This window comes from Gadus morhua, chromosome 1 (assembly GCF_902167405.1).
Source record: "Gadus morhua chromosome 1, gadMor3.0, whole genome shotgun sequence".
NCBI classification, from domain to species: domain Eukaryota; kingdom Metazoa; phylum Chordata; class Actinopteri; order Gadiformes; family Gadidae; genus Gadus; species Gadus morhua.
This window is the reverse complement of record NC_044048.1, coordinates 14,186,028-14,207,452: the sequence shown is the minus strand read 5'-3', so window position 1 is coordinate 14,207,452 and position 21,425 is coordinate 14,186,028. Positions and strand designations below refer to the sequence as shown.

Here is a 21,425-nt window from a genome sequence, read left to right as displayed (position 1 = left end):
CATCTTCGTCGCCCCCCCCCCCCCCCCTCCATGTTTAGGGTCTCATTGCTGAGCTGCTCAGCTGCTCCTGTCATCCATGATTTCAGCCTGGACGGACAATTCCCTAAGCCGAGGGGTCCGGGGGGGGACCCAGTGAGCACTCACAACACATAGATCAAGTGAATTAATTCTGCCTTTGTGCCACAGCTCTAGGAGATCTAGGTCATGCAGTCACGCCTCCGATCTCTTTTTTTCTTCTTCTTCTCTCTCTCCTGCTCTCTTTCTCTCTCTGTCGCTCTCTCTCTCTCTTTCTGCGGTCAGGTAACAAATAAATAAATAACTCAACATCAACATCCTGTCGACCTTGACGTTCCCAGGAGACGCAACACGGAGGTGTGCGTGCATGTGAGTGTGTAAGCATGTCTACACGTGTGTGTGTGTGTGTGTGTGTGTGTGTGTGCGCGCGTTTGTGTGTGAGCTGTGTGTTGTGAGAGGCATGTCTGCCTCTGGCTGCGTTCATGTGTGTGTTTGTGTGTGCGTGCAAACGTGTATGTGTGTTTGTGTACATACTTGCATGGGTTTGTTTCTAGGTGGCAAAGGTATTGTAAAAAAAAAAGAATGAGCCACTGTCTATACTTAGGGTCGGCCCGCAGCTACGTGTGCATGAAACACAACGAGAGGGAGAAAGAAAGAGAGGAGGAGGAGGAGGAGAGAGGGAGGGAGACAAAAACAGAGAGCACAGGCGTGGATGTGGGAGGGTGAGCTGTGAGGAAGGCAGAGGGAGGATGACAGTGTGGGGAGGGTGAGGGGGAGGGAGGGGAGGGGTTGGAGGAGGAGGAGGAGGAGGAGGCGGGTGGGGGCTATGACGCACGCCGCTCGTCTCTGCTGCCTGCCGGTTGGCTGCGCGCGGCCGTCAGTCTGCGGGGCTGGGAGCCTGGCGCTGCTGGGAGAGCAGATTATGAAGCGGCGCCCTCAACAGCGGCAGTCTCCTCTCGCTTGTCTCAATGGCTGCACACGCGTTCCTCCTGTTCTCTGTCGCCCTGCTGTCTGCGCTGTGCCGGCCCGGCCTCTCCTTCACCGACGAGGACTCGCAGCCTGGACTTACCTTTGACGAAGTGCCTGAAATACTGGACATAAGGTAAAAGCCTCCCCGCTGTATGCGGCGGCCGGCTGGCTGGCTGGCTGGTGGATGGGGTATGGGGGGAGGGTGCATGGTGCTGGGATGCTGATGTGCTCTCTCTCTCTCTCTCTCTCTCTCTCTCTCTCTCTCTCTCTCTCTCTCTCTCTCTCTCTCTCTGTGTTTCTTTCCCCCACTCTCTCTTTGTGTTTCTTTCTCTTTCTCTCTCTCCTTCCTTCTCCCTTTTGTACCCCTACCTAACCGTAGCTCTCTGGAAAATAACACTGCAGAGCTACGGAGTGTATTGCCGCACACACACACACACACACACACACACACACACACACACACACACACACACATATATATATATATATCCCCAAAGAGCCCTATTGCTGCGGCCTGTTTGTCTCGGCGTGTTGGGAGACCGCATCAGACGATGGGGGCTGGTGTCTCCTGGCCAGTGCAGTGTGGGCCGGGCAGCAGGGAAACGGGAAGTGGGCCCCCAGAAAGAGACAGGGGAAGAGGATGGAGAGGAAAGGGGAGCGGCACATTGAGGAAGGTAAACAGGGCTGAGGAGCAGAAGCAATAGGGATGGTCTGCTGGGGTCTGTTTACTGATGCAGTAAGGAGAGGGGAAGTGAGAGGTGGGGGGGGGGAAGGAGAGGAGAGGATCAGTGTGGAGAAGAGGTAGAGGAAGACTCATTTTTACCCCGGCCATGTCTGCATTATGCACATGCGGTCCTGCGGGTCAGCCAGGGATGGGGTTTGTCCAAGCTCCCTTCCCGAGCCCCGCCATGGCCACCACAACAGGGCTGTCACCTGGGAGGGGGGCACCTAGGAGAGGGGGCCTGCGTTAGCCCCTGCTGCTCTGCAGACACTGACAACAGGCTAAGACAGCGTTAAGCAACAACGCCACACAGTCACACAACGCAGCCTGTGAGATTCCGCCACTGCCTCTTCCGAAAGGACGCAGCATTCCTTGACACCCAGGTCTTTGTTGTGACGTGAGTCCAGACAGGGAAAAACATATCGTGTAGTTGTTTTTGTTCTGGAGACAGAAGGGAACAGTCGGGCTGTATAAGTTTGTTGTCATCAATAATAGTGATACAAACACATGAATGAAAACACAATCATGGTCGGTTCTGCATATTGTTGCGCGTTGTTATCAAGTGTGCTTGTGTTTTGAGCAAGCACAGATTCTTTGATTATTTTCTTATATTATACAAACTCCCGAGAGTTTTCATTCCAGCTCAATAGTGGTGTGTGTCATTGATTGTGTCAGCATGTGCAACAGACATTTCTCTATTCAGAGACTTCCCTAGCTGAAGATACAGCAGGGGAATGCTGCACTAATGTATTTTGGTGGTCGGGGGTTTAAATGTCAAACTCTGTAAATCAAGACTTCATGTTTGTCTGTGTGTGTGCATGTGTGTGCACATGTGTGACTTAAAATGTGTGTAAGTGTGTACACTTAACAGTTTGGGTCCCAAGTCAGTCAATGCTCAAGTCTCACAGCTCTGACACACTCCCAAGATTTTGTTATGTAAGAAGAAGGGTTTTTCATTTCTGTGCATTTCTTAAGAGCCTAATAACATGCCATTAGCGGGAGCTGTGATCACAAAGAGTTAGGGAGCCTCTGCGGGGAGCCTGGACTTTTCTGGGCCATGGATGGTCGCAACGGTATAGCTAAATAATGAGCAAGCTAATTAGGCATGGCGAGACAACCGGCTATGGGCACCATGACAAACATTCAGTCGGACTGTCCCTGGTTCACTAAGGCTAAATGTCAAAGATTATATCCTTAATATGATGTTGATGGGTAATTGGGGCATTGAAAGATGCATCTATTGGAGTGGAATAACACTGTTCATTAAAGATCCTTGTTATGAATAGATTGGAACACAAAAACTCCACACACCAATCCATTCAAATTAAATTAATCATAATTTTGGTTGTAAAGGTAACTTTCATCGTATGAATAACTATATAGCAGTTGCATAAAGTAAAACTAAGCTAAATCTCAAGTTCTCCACCAGTGCCGTTAAAGAAAATATATCTTATGTATTTCAATTGGATACTTTCTGGCGGTTTCCAACCAGCTAATGCACTTCTGACATCTTAATACCCTTCTCCTAATGGGAATGCACCAGTACATGTCCCCAAAGTTCTTACAGTCATGTTGGGAACACAATGTCAGGCCATTTAATCGGATTGCTGCATATTGGATTGGATACCTGATAGTTTTTTCTTCAATATTAATCCAATCTTTTTCTTCAATTTTAATAGGAACAATTCATTTTAATTGTTTTCCCTGTGTGGTTGTAAAATATGATGTCTCATTTTGCCCTAATTTTCTTCATTGGAAACCAGATCATTATGAAGTAATGTTGATTCAGATCCCTTCTCTGACATCCTGAAGGATGGCATGTGATGGCATTTGCGTGTGCCCGCCTCGAGGTCTACTGCCAGTCCTGTTTGCTAAACTCATTACCAGCACACTCCTGGCCTGTCTCCCCTTGAAGCCCGCCCCATCCCTGTTAACACAGCCCTCAATCAGAGCAAGGTCTCATTAAGGGAACATCCACTTCCACACGAAGCAGCACTTTCCTCAAGAGGAGATACAGCATGCATATGTTTTCAAGAAACAGTGTGAATAGTTGTACATGTACATGAGCTTCTATTCACACTGTTTCTTTATTTCACACTATTTACACCATCTCTGTTCAGGACTAGGGGGAGAGCTGAGACTGACGCAGGTCCTGGCCCTGCAGGTGTAACTCCTCCTGGGTCCTAGGGGCTGTGCTAATGAGCCCACAGCAGACAGGGATTTACAACGTTATATTGTCATTGCTGTCAATACTTCCTCGACTTGATGTGATGACACAACACGTTTTAATCATGTTGAGTTGTCTTGAGCAAACTATTTACAAAGTTTCAGTGGAATGACAGCAGGTCAAGACAGATTCCTCACTTGGGAGACTTGTTTATCACTAGCGCAGTGTCTCGCACAGTGTCTCTATAAACCTCTAATGCTTAATCTCCACTAACAAAACTATTAGCAGACCTGGCTAGTGCGAGCACTGAATGATGCTTGTCTACTTTGACAGGAGATCACCTGTTTGGCTTAAGCTAAGCTATCGCGATTCCTAGAATTGCAAAGTACTGCAAAACAAAACTACAAAACGACAAACACTGTTCTAAACTGATTTTATGCAGTAACATTTATTATGAACAGCAGGCCCCAACACATCACGACACAGATAGTTATAGAGTTCAACTTAAATGGCTAGTAAACATCGTTCTTTGAATTTGTTCAACCATACTATTTTGTACATTTGGCAGAAGGTGGACAGAAAACAAATATCTCAAAGTTGGATGTGTAAAATGGCGGGGCAGGAACTGATGCTAGCACAGAGCGCAGGTGAGACACAGAGGAACACGGAGGGAGAGAGAGAGATAGAGAAAGAGAAAGGGAAAGAGAGAGACTTTATTAGTTGGACCAGCAGGCATCACTCCTTCACTCTGGTAACCTTTGAGAGTGTGTGAGAGAGTGAGAGAGATTCATGGTGAGATCCCCAAGTGTTTTAACTAGATAGTACACAGGAGTACTGCATTGTCTTTGTTTGACTGTTAAACAGAACTGCACGAGTAGCACTCTCTCTGTGTGGGTGTGTGTGTCTGTGTGTATGTGCGCATGCGCGTGTGATACAGACACACAGGTTGGTATGAAACAAAGAGCTAAGGAGAGTGTGGTGAGTGCCAAGGAGTGGCTGTGATTATATAAAGGGCCTGTTCAGCACCCAGGCACCGTGTGACACCCACAGCCAATGGTGGGGCCGCAGCAGTACTGGGATGCTGACCTCGCAAAACTGGCACACGAACAAACGACTGGGCTTCGGGTTACACACGTACGGACATACACACATGCACGCACACACATTTACTCACCTGAATACATATAAACAGAAACGACCTGCACGCAAACTCATACACACACAAACACACACATGCACACATTCTCGCATTCACATGAGTGCATACACAGATGAGCTACACATTTACTCACCTGCATATATACAAACATAAATGCCTGCATTCAAACTAATACACACACATATTTTCACACACACACACACACACACAGACACACACACACACACACACACACACACACACACACACACACACACACACACACACACACACACACACACACACACACACACACACACACACACACTTACACACATATAACATAGAAAACCCACATGACCTACACGATCATAAACAGACATCTACACACAAGCACACACAAACCCCAACATAGAACACTTTCCTCCACAAACTCAGCTACAAAAACACAAACATGCACCGATCAGCACATGCCTATGCATGTGGGTAGGTGTGTGTCTGTGTGTGTGTGACACACACACACACACACACACACACACACACACACACACACACACACACACACACACACACACACACACACACACACACACACATACACATCAAGGCACACATCAAGGCACACACTGAAACACGGCTCCTCTGTCCTCTTCCAGCCAGCTGAGGCCTGGGCAGGTCTGGGAGATGTAGTCACACCTGCGGTCATTACTGAACTAGACGTATCCAGCTAGTAGAGGAGGCTCCAAGTAGGGCATTCAAATTCAAATCCTGAACAAAATCACTCATCGTTAATCGGCTGTGAGTGTTAAGTAGCTCAATTAATACACACGTGAAAAGGGGAATGTGAATCTGGCCTGTTCATCTGTAACATTGGACATGAGAGCGGATGCACACAACAAAGCAGAAGCCAGTGTAGCACACACACCGCTGGAAGGCCCCATCCAGGGCAGCCTCATGCCGAATCACTTCATCAGAACGTTTTCATGAACCTTTACCCACAATGATGATGAGCAACCTTTAGGAAAAATAATATTACACCGATTTCCTTGAAGTATCTATTGTTTGCATACACTGGGCCGCCGGGCGGGGCTATTGAGATCGTCAGCACATACACACATACAAACCCGACGACATGACTCCTCTCTGTGGATCACTGCTCAACCATTGTTGCTTTCCAATTATATCTCAGTCGTATCCAATCGTAGCCAATCCACTGCCCACATAATAGCGCCCACTGCTAATTTGAATGAAACATGTTTTTCAAGAGGAACCAGCATATAATTGTGTTGCGTGGGAGATTTTCTATCCACAATGTCTTTTATACAAGTTAAACTATATTTTCACCCATTTTTGGGAGATATATTGGTAGCTTGCACTTTGTTTTTTCTACCGTAATATTTGGAGCAAACAACGTTAATCTAATGCCATTTTGATGTGTTTCTACCATCCACGTGATAATTCTGTGTATCTTTTCTTTTTTTCTTTTCTGTACTGCTGCGTTTTCATTGTAATTCAAGCCCTTCTCCGATAACTGTACGGCAAGTGTGTGCACAGGGAATAGTCTCTCCAGCCTACGATGTTGAAATGATGCTTAGCGTTTTTAATATTATTATATACTATGATATCCAATAATATGCTGACTAATATAACTCTGGAGAACATGGAGGTCCGTGACATCATGGTTTAATCTCTTCATCTAATTCTGACAGCCTCCATATTCTGGCTACTGCATTCTTGGCTGGGTTATGTCTTTCCAGTCACCACTAATCCTAATCCATTTGGCACTCAACCACTCAATATGGCCTAGGTGGCAAGAGCACAACACTGATAGACGTAGAATCTACGTCCCTGTGCCATTGAACTAGCCAAGAACCTACCAAAATGATTTCTATTGCTACTGCTTATTCCTACCTCATAGCTTTTTAATAACCCCGCCCAGACCCCTATGGACTAGAGCTGCCAGCCAGTCTATGTTGACACCAGGTTTGGGATGTGTTTAGGGTTATATTTTGGGCCTTAGCTTCATATTAGCTTTCATTTGCGAATTGTAACAGTAGTATAGTAATTTTATCAGTACTATGAAGGCTTATCTTATCAGGGTTTAGTGTAAACTGATTCATAATTTTTCTGAAGCAAAAATTTCCACTATACTGTTTAAAACTAACAACCCAATTAATAAAGTGTCCTTTCACCTAAATCTGGAGGGGCTGCTGTTTTATTATGTAAATTCTGCATCTTTTCAGAATAAAATAATAATAATTCTGTCTACAAAATGCTACAGTATACCTCTTTAATATTGAGACACCCCTCTTTTGTATTTTTCTTACTGCTCAAATTAAGACAACAATGCTGTTTGTAAGTTAATTTGAATTGAGAGACTGGATCTTGTTTTCACAATAACTATGATTTGCCAGTTTGTGACCAAATCACAGCCATGATCGGCCTGTGTCTGCCACAGCTCTTTGGCAGTGTGTTTGTCACGCAGAACCTTTCAACTTGCTAAGCCCATTATAACAATATATGGTCCAACAGCAAAATGAACCCTGGCCAACCCAGATCATAGCGACAGACACGTCCCCACTGCTTGTCCATGTCTAGGTCAATGAAGACAGGTCAGGTCAGCAGCTCTATGTAAGCCCATTGCTGGGGTATTACGTCTTTGATTAGACAGTTAAATGGATCGGGTCAGGATTAGCCGTCAGCGGTCAGAAAGCAACAGAAGATGTTTGCAGGCGGTGGGACGGTCCGGGCTCGCAGCACTGTGAGAGTCACTCAAACTTGAACCGTTTTGGAGATTGGTTAGTAGGGTTAGGGTTAGGTTATAAGTAAGCAAGATTGCATTGCATAAGACCCGTTTGTAGATTTCGAAAACTACATGGTATGTGGTTAAAATCATTGGACATTTATTGGGAAGCGGCTAATCGCATGTATCTCTATATTGGATTTCCTGATGGTAATTATCTATCCTTGGAATTTAGTTATCCCCTCTCTAAATAAAGTACAACACAGAACCAAGAACTCATATATGAAGTGTATCGGTTTTTGAATCTGAAAATAAGCTTTTAACTTTTCATTCGTTGTTCAATTTCTAGAACCTTGCAAACTTTCTTCCCTCTTTCTTTCCACAGCGATGACAATCCTCACCAAGCAACCAGAATCACATCAAGTAGGTAACATTTATCTCTGGAAGACTTCATTCCATCAAGCCGGCCATGGGGCACACCTAGCGGCCATCTTTGTTTAGTCTTGGTTTTGAAAATGCAGAATTCAGTTCCCCCACCTAGCTCGCATTTAGAACCAAGATGGCTGCTTGATGAATAAGGCCCATGGTTATTTTCATGCTGACAGTGCGCTTAGAATATCTCATCCTTTATGCTGCTACTTTGTAAATTGTGAGTGCACACACACACACACACACACACACACACACACACACACACACACACACACACACACACACACACACACACACACACACACGCTCACACACAGTTGCAGGATCCATGCACCACAGTAAGAATTCTTAAGTGCATTCGGCCATACTAAATGTAGTCCTTTTGACAAAACAACTTGAAAACAGAGAGGAGAAGATCCATACAGGAGAGGTGTGAATCATTTAGTAGAAGCAGCAGCAATGAGATGACGTAACTCTATTGATGAGCACAGAGAGAGATCAGCCCGGCAGCCATCCAGCTCCTGATGAGTCATGGAGATGATGCAAAACATCTGGAAATAGCAAGGAGCCTATGCATACTGACCCCATTTGTGTGTTTGTGTGTGTGTGTGTGTGTGTGTGTGTGTGTGTGTGTGTGTGTGTGTGTGTGTGTGTGTGTGTGTGTGTGTGTGTGTGTGTGCGTGTGTGTGCAAACTCGTGAGTGTGATTGCGTTTTTGTGTGTGTGTGTGTGCACACGTGCGTGTGCGGTTTTCCTTTGTAGCAGGTAACAGATGGATAAGATGTTTAAATAGAGCATGAATGTCCAGAGTCCTCTACTGTAGCTTGTTCTACACATTGTTGAATTACTGCTTCTGTGTTTTATGTCATCTTTTGAAGTCGTTTCTGTGAGTATAATGTGTTACACTGGTTTACTGTAAGCTCTGTGTGTGTTTTTTCAGCTCAAGATGGTGGGTACGGCTTGGAAAGTGAACAGGTTAGTTTGACGCCTGAAGAGGAAAACCCACTCAGGAGAATACTGCAGGTAATTTCTCTCTCTCTCTCGCTCTCTCTCGCTCTCGCTCTCCTTCTCACACACACACACACACACACACACACACACACACACACACACACACACACACACACACAGACACACAGACACACAGACACACAGACACACAGACACACACACACACACACACACACACACACACACATTTCTGTACAATTAATATTGTAAAAAATATTGCCTACAATATTTCACATGTGTACTTCACATATTTTGCGTGTGTTAAATTTATTGGTATTCATACCAATACATTTGTAAGTCTCCTCGCTGCAGGTTTGTCTTCAATGAGTTGCCATTCCGAAATTTAACAAAGTGTCTTGAAACAGGCTTTATGTATAATAATCCAGTGTTGATTGTGTAGTTCTTGCATTAGAGTAGCCTGTCACTGTGAGAGGGTTATAACAACTCTATGTTTTAATGCTATTGGATGCATTAGCCCTATAATGCTCTTCCATGAGGCTGAGCATTTTGGCTAGCCTCTGTCGCCCCCTAGAGGGCAGTGACAGATTGCAACGCGGCTGCTCCTGAAGCTGCTCTGCTCCCTTTCTTCACAGCCATTTAACTTGCATCAGCCAGGGATGTCCCAGAGCAAGAGGAAGCTACTGCAGTCTTTGATGGGCCCCTATGGGCCCCTAAGTGTGTCCTACAATGGGAAGACCTGCATTCTGTTCAAAGCCAAGCGCCTGGCCATCCGCTACAGGAACCACACGTTCATAGACCTGACAGAGAGGATCTTCAGCCCCGGCTCACCCGTGGACACCAAGGGCTCTATCTGCACTAAGGAGAAGGCGACGTAGGTGGTCCTATCCAACCCTATTGTGGAACATGTCAGTGAATATAATATAGTGTAACGTGGACAATACTGTTAACTAACTAGAACCCATGTAACCACATGCACTTATTTAATATACATTTTCTCCAAAAACGTAATGAAACGAAAATGTGTTTGACCATAGAGTGTAAAATGTATAAATGTGAAAGCGCTTTAGTCAATCCACATGTCTTCGGTTCTGTCCTTCAAAGGCTTTCATTACGGTTCGGTGACGTGGAGGACCTGCGAGGACTAGTGATCCGGTAAGAGCGGCTGTCCCCATCAGCCCCCTGCCTCACTAGTGCACTGTGCCCATGGCAGGATCCCTGTCATGCAACTACTGAGTGTAGACCTCCAGTTGTGAACAGCGACAGCATCAACATCTGGCTCTCCCTCTCTCTCTCCAGGCTCCAGATGTCCAACACATTTTATGAGGCGGCGGGGCAGAACTGGTTTACCCTGGATAGTGTTCACATCCACTACAACTGGACGCAGGAGGCCACGTTCAACGCCAGCGAGATCTACGCCCCTGCCACTTCCTCCTACCATTGCCAGCATGTCAGCAGCTTGCATAAATATGACACCCTGCTGGTGCCAACCTCCCACACGGACACATCGGCTAACTGGCACATCACTTTCACAGACTTCCAGGTATCTGAACCAGTGCTGAATGAACTGGGTTGCATTGTGTGTGTGTGTGTGTGTTTGTGTGTGTGTGTGTGTGTGTGTGTGTGTGTGTGTGTGTGTGTGTGTGTGTGTGTGTGTGTGTGTGTGTGTGTGTGTGTGTGTGTGTGTGTGTGTGTGTGTGTGTGTGTGTGTGTCTGTGGGGCGGCAGTAGTTCAGGAGGTAGAGCGAGTTAGCCGGTGACCGCAAGGTTGCTTGTTCGATCCTCGGCTCCTTCTAGAGTGTTGATGTGTCCCTGAGCAAGGCACGTCACCCTAACTGCTCCCGACGAGCTGGCTGTCGCCTTGCATGGCTGACATCGCTGTTGGTGTGTGAATGTTTCCATGAATGTGTGAATGTTAGGCAATATTGTAAAGCGCTTTGGAAGAAGGTGCTATATAAATGCGGTCAATTTACCATTCTACGTGTGTATGAGGCATCAGCTTGCAAATCCTTAATTTTAGGGACGTTCCTGTCCTAAACTAATCCCGCTGCCCTTTACCCCCTGTGTTACTCCTCTCCCTCCAGATCCAGGCCTTCAACGTGCAGTCGGAGAAGTTTGCGTCGGCCAGCGACTGTGCCACCTTCCTGACCCCGGCCATCCTGATGGGCCTGGTGACCTCTCTCATCCTGCTCCTGGTGCTGGCCTACGCCCTGCATATGGTGGTCCACCTGAAGCACATCGACCGCTACGAGGAGCATAAAGCCACCGTCTACTTCCCTCGCAGTCCAGAAGCAGAGCTCCCCGACAAGAACAGCCTGTGAAGGGGGGAGGGGACGCGCCGCAACAGGGGTAGCGATGAAGAGAGAGAAACTAAAAGAGGGGCGAAAAGACTGAACGAGAGGCGGGGGTGCAAGTGGGTAAAAAGAGGAAAAGAGTATCCGGCACAGAGGTTTCCAATGCAATGAAGGCATTATGGCCTGTTTAATTGGAATCAAATGGTCAGTATTGTAAAGTGGAAGGGATGGTGGGACTGTGCTTTGGATATTTTTTCTGCTCTTTTTATGGACCTGCATCTTGGCATCCATTTTTTATAAGCCGAATGGATGTTTCAATACCCTTTCCCAGATAAGTTCATGATCTTAGGACCGAAGGTCAGAGACGAGACCGGGGACCCTGAAGGGCAACAGCATTACCCAGCTTTTACCCCAGCCGGGTGTAAAAAAGGCATCAACAACTTCGCAACTGCAGCTAATAATGCTAAAAACATCTGGTGTTCCTGGTTCAACATCTGTACTACATGGCTTCTCTGTGTCACATTACAAGCATCCATGTCACACGTCAAAACTTTTTACACATCCAGCTTCCAACACAGTGATTCTATTCAAGTACAGCTTCGATATATAACTTCCACATACACTTTTATAGCTGCGATAGCCATTAGCTGCATGCTATGATACGTTGATCTATTTGGCCTAGCACAGTGTTTCCTAATATTACAGAATACAGATAGTCTTGCATGACTTGCAGCTTAATAATACTACAATGTGGGAATGGATGAGGAATGATTGCAGGAAGTGTGTGACGAAGCGCGGGGGGGGGGGGGGGGGAGTATCAGGAACCACTGGTCTAGCGTCCAGCTGGAGTGAACAGACCAGCACTATCAGCCCTTCAGAGCCTCTGGCGTCTCTCAATCCAATCCCTGGACAAGACTGCTGCTTGGACTTAACTGTGAAAAGGCCTTTTACAGCCCGCCGGGGAGGCAGGGACGGGACGGGGGAGGGGGGACGGGACGAGAGGATGCGGGGGTCGGGTGGGTGTTTATTCTTAAAACTTAGCACAATATTTGGGAGCCGCGTACGGCTGCTACCAAACAAACTCTCAAACAAAAGACATTACAAAAGAACACTTTGTTGCACAAGATGGCCGCTCTGAGGGCGACGGGACGGGGGGGGACGGGGTCCGAGAGTATCGAGGCGGTATGAGAGCCGGGAGGGAGGTTGCTGGGTCCTCCTCATACACCACCAGGTGCACCGCCCACACCACCGGGTTCGACTGCCAAAGCGAAGCGACGAGGCGTTGCCGTGGACACGATGTGAAGAACGGAGAAAGACAATACGATCATGGAAGCTATAAGTCACAGCTATGTAAAACAAAACACGACAAAATGGAAAAAACATGACAAAAAAATGACATACGTGTACAGAAGTGTCACTCTGCGGAGGTCCTTTTTTTTTATATACAAACTGTAATCATGAAATACTACTAGGTACAGGACGACTATGCTAATCCTCATAACCAAAAAGGATACAAAGCTGTAGATACATTAATATCTCTATACGAGCATAGCTGTTTACTAACTTCAGATATTGCACAAATAATAAACATAGGTACAAGTACAGAATTGTTCTATGGGGGATTGGTTAAAGTAATAATGCATTTGAGTTTTCTACAAACTGTCTTATATTTGTCCGAGCTGTGCCAGGCAATTGTAAGGTTTAATTCAAACTGTAAATTACAGTACAAACCCCTACCCTAGAAAGAGCACACTACGGAATGCTGTCCGACCACTGGAACCGAGAGGCCCTTATAGTCCAGATCCACATTTGCAGTGGTTAATGCATCAGTATGTCATTGCTACTGAGCAACAAAAAAAATAAAACATTCAGCATGACAGTAAATAGATATCTTAACATTGGATATGGCAGTTCTGTTCATCTGTAGCAGTGTGAAATGTTTTTTCTTTTCTTCTGTTGTCATCAATGTATCCTACAAACTATGAAGCAGACGGGGCAGTTTGTCAATGGACCAACTGGTGTAGATTGAACAATAAACAGTATTCGAAGACTCTGCTGTCTGCATATCTTCCCTCTGGCTTCATTGTTACATTTGAATGTGTTTTGTTGTGTTTCCATTCCTTTGGAGGTTTTCTCTCATACTGTTGATCCGTGTCATTACTCACAGTTCTGTCAGCCCCTGTCATAGTATCCTGCCAACTCTCTCTCCTCCTCCTGAGTGCCATCTGTTCTTCCATCTGACCTCAGCTCTCCTCTGACCTTACATGGTCATGACCCCTCACTGGGACACTTGACCTGTCTCGGCACACGTCCAAACACCTTTGTGGCTACTCGGTAGCCTATCACAGATAACTTTGTCTGGTGAGTAAATCAGAAATGATTAATAATATACTGCTGTAATAGTGTCATAGTACTGGTCAGTTTAGAGGCCAAGCTGTATTCTTATTTGAAATATTATAAATTTAAATCCGAAAATACCAAATGATCTATATTGTATTTCTAAAACGTTGCAATAGCTGCAGCAATACCTCATTTATTTTTATTACAGCTATGATATATGTTCTTTGTTTCGAATAAACGGCATTGTCTTCGTATAAGGAAATTATAAGGTATAAACAAAAGGTTGGGCTTCTTCCGGTTGAACAGCTACTCCCACATAGACCTGACGGCAAGATAATATGTCCCACTTAAGTTGAAAGAGCATGGTCATTATTGTTGCGCTTATCTGCAAATTAAGACTAAAAAAATGTGATCTTATTTTACCAAGATCTTAGCTTGTTTTCCCACTTTTCTGTTTGTAGGGATCGTTGCCTCCAGCAGGAGGCGTACTCCATCCATGTCTAACGTACGAGAAAGACAAACAGAAGAACAAGACATTCCTCACATAGTAAACAGTAACTTTTAATACCTTGAATATTATAGTTCCCTTGCTCTATGTAGTTCAATGGTACTTTCAAATTTGTTTGTGTAAGGATTTCGTAGTTTATTTCATGTGATTCCTTACATACCGTCCTTTTAAGGAAACCAAGCGATTGTTTACAAAAAAGTTATTGTGTTGCTAGATAGGTCTATTCGGCCTATTTTACGGTTTAATTGTCTCTTGTTAAGTTTTTATTTTTACCAATATAACTTTACCTTAACAAGAACTAGATAACAGCAAATTAGACGTTGAACCTGCTGTTATTAGTAGAAACAGGCATTATTTGCACTATCGCTGTGTGCACAGCAAAAGCACAAACCATTTGTTGACGTCCAGGAATTCTAAACAAATTATGGTTTCATCCAAAGCTTCTGACCATTTCTAAAGTTCACGGGCGACCAGATCGAAACATGTGCAGTGTCATTGTGTCCATGCCCTGTTCTATTTGAGCTTGACAGGATCTAATTTAATGTAGGGCATATTATTCGGCCTTCATTTCGTGTATAGAGGACACACGGACACATGAAAAGTTGTTTGCCCTTTCTAGCGGTATTATTGTATATTTGTTTGTTTATAAAGGGGCCCACGGGAGCGCAACGTTGAGCTCTATTAGTGCACCTTCTCATTTTGGCCAGTAGATGGCAGTGTTTGAATAATCATTGGCGGACCATTGGCAATATGTATCGCCAAAACAATCAATAACATCAAATTACAAAATACATACAGACTGCACGGACCATGCACCGTATAACTTCCAACCTATGAGTATCAACACCCAATCAGAGGAACATAATGAGTAGCTCTTAAAGGCTCACTCCAAGAAGTCATTTAGAATTCAGTACCATGGACAGCTCCCTTTCCTTCAGTGGAAGCTTTCTTAAAAAAAATATATATACAATTTCCTTTAGATAATAACAACAGAAACAGAAACACAGCGTAACTCTTCAAAGAAAAAGTTTTTATTTTGACTATATCAAAGCTGTTTTGTGCACGCCCCTTTCCTAAGTGATACAGCCTTGCTAAAGACAGTACGGAGCTGATATGAGGAGGAGTCGTGTTTAGTGTTAATCTCTCCCAGACCAGAACTCCACTCCAACGATACTCGGAGTGCTCAAAGCTTGGGAATCAGACTTTGTGGCCGTTGCCTGTGCGGAGACAGATAGGCCCGCCTGTTTTATATGTAAAGCTGCTAGCTAGAAAGCTCTGGCCTGCAGGGTATTCCAAACCAAGTCTTTTGTTGCAGCCAAATTGTGGCAGAGTCCCACTGTCTAAGCTGCTTTGCATTCTGGGAGTAGAGAGGCAGGGAGAAGGCACCCTGGATTGTGGGTAAAGTTGGAAGGGGTTTGATTAGAGGTGTTTTCTTTTCAAATGAAAGAACAAACATTGGTTCTACCTGTGTCTGCTTTCTTCTTTTCCTTTCAATTCTTCCCTATATTTATTTTCTCATAACACTTTTTCAGTTGGACATCAAGACCGTCAATAAACGTTGTCTTTGATCCAACCTGAAACATAATTTTTCAATGTACATTTCTATTGGCATGGCTACAACCTCTTGACTGCATGTTAAACTTTGAACGAGTTAATCAGCGTTCCACTGGGGGCCCAGAACTCAAGCAGGATTGTTAATCTGCCTATGAAAGAGAAGTTTAGAGTTTATTCAACTCTGAAGTGCATCAGTGGCGTGTACAAATCAAACGTTATTGTCTTGGAATTAGTTGTGGCTGGTTATGGTTTAGCCGTTCACTGTCACAAGCATCTCAATGCCTGCATTGGATTAATGGTTTTCTTCAGGGTGCTAGGGGTTTACGTTCAATGTTATTAAAACTGGTCGCGCATGTTGTGTTGTACATGTGACGATACAACGCATTGCAGCACAGAGAGAGAGAGAGAGAGAGAGAGAGAGAGAGAGAGAGAGAGAGAGAGAGAGAGAGAGAGAGAGAGAGAGAGAGAGAGAGAGAGAGAGAGAGAGAGAGAGAGAGAGAGAGAGAGAGAGAGAGAGAGATGGCAAAGGCAGAAGGGGGGGGTGGTTATCTGGTTTCAGTTTGTCCCTATAATTTCCTGTAACAACAAGCTTAGCACTGCCTCTCCAGGCAAACAGCTCGCCTTTGAAGGGTGATTCGAAATATACATTTTAATAAAGTGAACCCGGGCTGAGCCAACGGAACGCAAGGAATAAAAAATAAATAATAAAAGATAGAGAAAGGAGATTGTCTATCTGAAATTAGCTGATGAAAGTGGGGAGAGTGGTTTGTGTGGGTCTGGGTTTTGTAAAGGAGTGACAGAATGTGGCGAGCAGGACTTGTAGCAAGGTGTTTTTTTTGTTTAATTGAAATTACTCGGGAAGGTAAAATGGAACAAGGAGCTTTGGGCAAAACAACTCCAAGCATGATCTGAATGCAGAGCACTTCTAAAAAGCTACACAAAATAATGCATCGACTGCTTATTCCCTCCTCATAATGAGGCCACGTTTTCCCAACCATAGTCATTCCTCAGAAAAGCCCAAGTCGTTTTTTTAGGGTTTGTTTTGAAGATTGGAAAAAAATTAACATGTGTCTGACTTCTTCTTGTGTGTGCATATTAATTGATGCATGTTTGCATTTATTCTTTAGTTCTCTCGCTATTTCTATAATAGCAGTAGAAATATGTGACGCTTGAGGTCTTGCATATCATCCGGTCCATTCTATCTCCATCTCTCATTTCCATGTTCCTCCATTCCTGCTATTTCTGAAGAGGGTGCCTTTAATTATGCATAATGTCATAGTGCTTTTTCTTTTGCTGTCCGTTCAAAATATATAGCTTTCTGGTCGAAATATGTGTATTTTCTGTGTGCGTGCACATGTGTGAACAGTTCTGTGTGTGAGAGAGGACGAGTATGTGATGAGTGTGTTTGTTTTGACGTTTACATTTACATTTCTGGGGGGAAAAAATAAAAGTTAATCAGGCTTCACGTTTAATGTCATTCTATAGTGAGTTGCATAAAAATTATGAAAATGATGCAGCCAGTGACAACAGATATAATACCATTTTCTGCAGCCCGGGTTCATTCTCACGTCTCACATAAACAGGAAGCAGGCCCACAATAACCCAATAAGTCCCAATAACACAATAACTCAGTTCATAAAACGAGTTCATTTCTCCAATGTGCCCGGGCAGAAAAGTGATGGGCTTTCCTCATAAAACCCTGTTGTTGTAGAATTTATGTGAGCGGTTTAGTGTTCACATCAAGGTAGATGATCAATGAACTCTCACAGGAACAACAGAGATCAGCTGATCGTGCACTATGGCTCAACTACCGTTGCGCTTCTTCTGCTCTTGTTGGACGTCCGGCTTCACCCCTCTCTATCTGGGGGTTTATTTTATTTGATGAATCTGATGCGCTCCTACTATTCTGTCTCTGTGAGCTTCGCTGGTGTCCACCTGGTTTCTTCTGTTGCTGTGTTGTAGGCCTATTGCGGTCAATTGCATTGCTCATTGCTCTTCAAAACCCAACGCTTCCTGTGTTTATGGTAACTCAGGCTCTGTGGATTTTTTCCTTATTTTCTGCCTTAATTGATGTTCCCATTTCTTAATCAAACCGAGACGGACTGACGCGCGCACACACGCGCGTACACACACACACACACACACACACACACACACACACACACACACACACACACACACACACACACACACACACACACACACACACACACACACACACACACACACACACACACACACACACACACACAGTCTTGGGGGCATATGTATGAATTGCTATGAACGCTTAACTACATGCAACCCACTCCCCCCCCTCAATTAGGCATAGGTATTATCAGGAGCCTTTGTCAGCCATCTGAAGTCAGGGGGTCAGCCAGATAACAGGGCCAATACGGAGCCCCCAAGCCTTATACCCGGCTAATTCCTATTACATAAACCAAAATGGTGATTCTAATCTCTGAGAAGAAGAGATGGCTAGTGTGTAATTGCTTTAAATTGCAATTATTCTCACTAATAAGGATTCTATTCTAGACATTCTTGCAGGACATGTTAATCAGCACTGACTCATAAGATAGCCGGTAGCCAGTCTCTTAATATGGCTGCTTCTCCTCGTGCCTATTTCCATCTGTTACTTACTGCGTTGTTTACCTTAATGTTTTTAAACTTATTTTTTAGTTTTCTTTCTTTTTCTCAACTATCCCTCGTAGATCCCACATTGAGCATTGTTCTGCGTGTTTAGTTTCAGTGGCATTTAGAAAATGTCAACATAGAGATACAGGCACTGGCACTGGCACTGGCACAGGCACAAACACACACACACACACACACACACACACACACACACACACACACACACACACACACACACACACACACACACACACACACACACACACACACACACACACACACACACACACACACATACACTCTCTCTCTCCCCCCATTCCCTCACCTTTCTCTCTAATCACAACGTATGCTTTCACACGGTGCTGATGTTCCCAGATGGCTCCCAGCAGGCCAAAGGCAAAGCTCACCTGCCTCAGCATGGAGCTCACCGCTGCCCCCTGCTGCCTCTGGTGGGTATAAGCCAACACTCTTGCATGTTGTGCGTATTTTGATTTATGACTGCGCATATTATTACAGACCACCATTCCAAGTACTCGTCCCATCCTCCAGCATTGACGGTGGATAAAAGTCTGGCTGTCTCATTATTAATTGAATTAAAGCAGGTATTCCGGGAGCGAGGTGAGCTGCGGGGCCCGGAGAGCAGGAATTATTCATGGCGGGTTGGAGGTTTCACTGAATGGAAGTGGTGGCTTGTCACGGTCTGTTTGCATCAGAACCGACAGTCAGACAGAGACGGTCACAACAGCGACCTCCCGCCTCCTTCCGTAAACACAAACCAGCTTTTTCACAAAGTCCCGCATAAGTTTCTAAGATCAAGATGTCCTGCGTATTTACATTTTGAATTATGAATCCACAACAGGCAAGACATTTACATAAACAAACCTGGCAGCGTCCTCAACCGCGACACACGTGACGAAGATGCAATTTCTAAAGAAACTTTGGAGGATGTTGGTGATGTGTTGGTAATTGTAAACTGAAGCTATATGGTAATAAATCACACCTCTGAAGTGTACCTCATTAAGAAGGTCACAAAACCGCTCCACCTGACGCGACCTGAACCATGTCTTCTCCTTCATGGGATACTTTGCCTCTGAAAATCCATTGAATAGTTGACCTTAATCTCAACGAGCTGTTAGAGACGTAATAGTCAGAGCTTTCACCCGGATAGCATTGTTTATCACATCAGCCTCTGTTCAGTTCCACTGTAAACATTCGAAGTCAATGTGTTTCTGGATCAAACTATTCATTTCTGGATCAGTTGTTTTGATTAATAAGCCTTTTTATATATTTTCCTAATGTTGCGTTCTTTATGCCTCAACTCAATTAATATTAATTGATTACAATTTCGCGTAGCCCAATTTAATAGTTGTATTAATTGACTCCTTTGATAGACTGGAACTGTCTATCCATCAACTATCTGTCTGTGTTATTAGATTGGTAATGCTTGGCTTTATTTGGTAATAACAACGGTGGGAATCCTTTATTTGATTCTATTTTCTTATTTTTCATGTTCTTACATGTTTCCATAAAAACAGGGATGCTGCCATCACGTCGTCACTTATCTTCACTTCCGTCGACACTGTGACAATACCACAGTGACCTCGCTGACAACCGATCAATTCCTGGTAAACTACCGCACGGAACGCGTCAGCAACGCGCAACACAGGCGCGACGTCGAGGCGCGTTGAACGCGGTGGAGCGGTGGCGCATGAGACACTGTGTGCACCGTGCCTGCGTGCACTCGTCGTCCATTGGGAGAGTGTGAGAGAGGTGAGTGTCCTCCCCGATGTCCCCCCCCCCCCCCACATACTTATTTCGTATTGCAGGCATCCAAGGCTAAAAGTCGAAAACGGATTTACCCCCCGTCCCCGTACCCCATTCGCCCGGTGTGTAGACCCCGGCCCGAGTATCACATGCCGCGCGTAAAACCACAATGTGTGTCAATGTGCAGTCGCCAACCGGACCAGTGAGTGGTGGTCTCATGCTCCCGTGCCGACAAGCAGGTCAATCCCATCAGCATCCCCCCCCCCCCCCCTCCGAGCTCTCTCTCTCTCTCTCTCTCTCTCTCTCTCTCTCTCTCTCTCTCTCTCTCTCTCTCTCTCTCTCTCTCTCTCTCTCTCTCTCTCTCTCTCTCTCTCTCTCTCTCTCTCTCTCTCTCTCTCTCTCTCTCTCTCTCTCTATGGCTTTTCGTCTGCACTTTTCAATACATCCCAGCTTCGGTGAACTGAGGATATCCTATAAAGTGCACGCGGTGATCTGAAGCGTAAGGATAGCTTCGAGACGACCCGTTAAACGGAACGCGTCACGGAGCAGTATGGATTGGGGACTATTCGTCATCAACACAACACAGCAGCATCCTCGTGTGAAGCTATCCCCAGACTCCAAGAGAGGGAGAGAGGGAAGGCGGGGGGGGGGAGAGGGGGAGAGCGAGAGAGAGAGAGAGAGAGAGACAGAGAGAGAGAGAGAGAGAGAGAGAGAGAGAGAGAGAGAGAGAGAGAGAGAGGGACTAGCCGCGTCAAGAGGGGTGGGCGTGCTTTTGTTCGCAGCATCATTTGATGATCTCCCCCCTGTTTCCCCAAGTCTTTAATTGCCGCTGCCGCTCGCACTCTCGCACTCCGTGTGTTATCGATGAGAGGTACAGGCGGTGACAGGGGCTCCGACTGACTTTTTCCTCTTGGTGGACTCGAGATCGAGTTCCCCTCAGCCCGCGGAGCAGCGATATCAGAGGGGAGTAACGCGACGGCGCACTTTGGACAACTTGCACCTATAAAGGTACCGCGCCAAACCAGGCGCATCGGGCTCCGCTGCACCGGCATGAGGAAGGCTAAAGCACTTCCCGTCCACTTATTGATATAGCTTACATCTATGTAGTTTTGGAGTGTCCCCGGAGGTAAACTGGTACACTGAACAATTTACGGAAGCTTAACAAAATTATCAGCATTCGCA

At 45.3% G+C, this 21,425-nt stretch overlaps 2 protein-coding genes across 2 annotated transcripts in view; both read left to right on the top strand.

The window, feature by feature from the left end:
- Positions 1-906: 906 nt before the first annotated feature.
- On the top strand, positions 907-12,253 carry atp6ap1lb (ATPase H+ transporting accessory protein 1 like b). The gene is made up of 7 exons (XM_030365618.1): positions 907-1,117; positions 8,139-8,176; positions 9,125-9,207; positions 9,789-10,027; positions 10,258-10,308; positions 10,453-10,696; positions 11,237-12,253. Exons 1-7 carry the CDS (start codon positions 984-986, stop codon positions 11,471-11,473), a joined length of 1,026 nt encoding a protein of 341 aa, XP_030221478.1. The 5' UTR covers positions 907-983; the 3' UTR covers positions 11,474-12,253.
- Positions 12,254-20,985: 8,732 nt separating this feature from the next.
- Positions 20,986-21,425, top strand: part of cacna2d3a (calcium channel, voltage-dependent, alpha 2/delta subunit 3a) — a 131,071-nt gene continuing 130,631 nt past the window's right edge. The window contains 1 exon segment of the mRNA XM_030361268.1: positions 20,986-21,425. This exon segment is cut by the window's right edge and continues 140 nt beyond it. The gene's annotated coding sequence lies outside the window, so the exon portion shown is untranslated.

Coding starts and splice junctions, on each gene's coding strand:
- atp6ap1lb (XM_030365618.1), top strand. CDS start 984: ATGGCTGCACACGCGTTCCTCCTGTTCTCTGTCGCCCTGCTGTCTGCG. Junction 8,177..9,124: donor AGCAACCAGAATCACATCAA/GTAGGTAACATT, acceptor GTGTTTTTTCAG/CTCAAGATGGTGGGTACGGC. Junction 10,309..10,452: donor CTGCGAGGACTAGTGATCCG/GTAAGAGCGGCT, acceptor CTCTCTCTCCAG/GCTCCAGATGTCCAACACAT.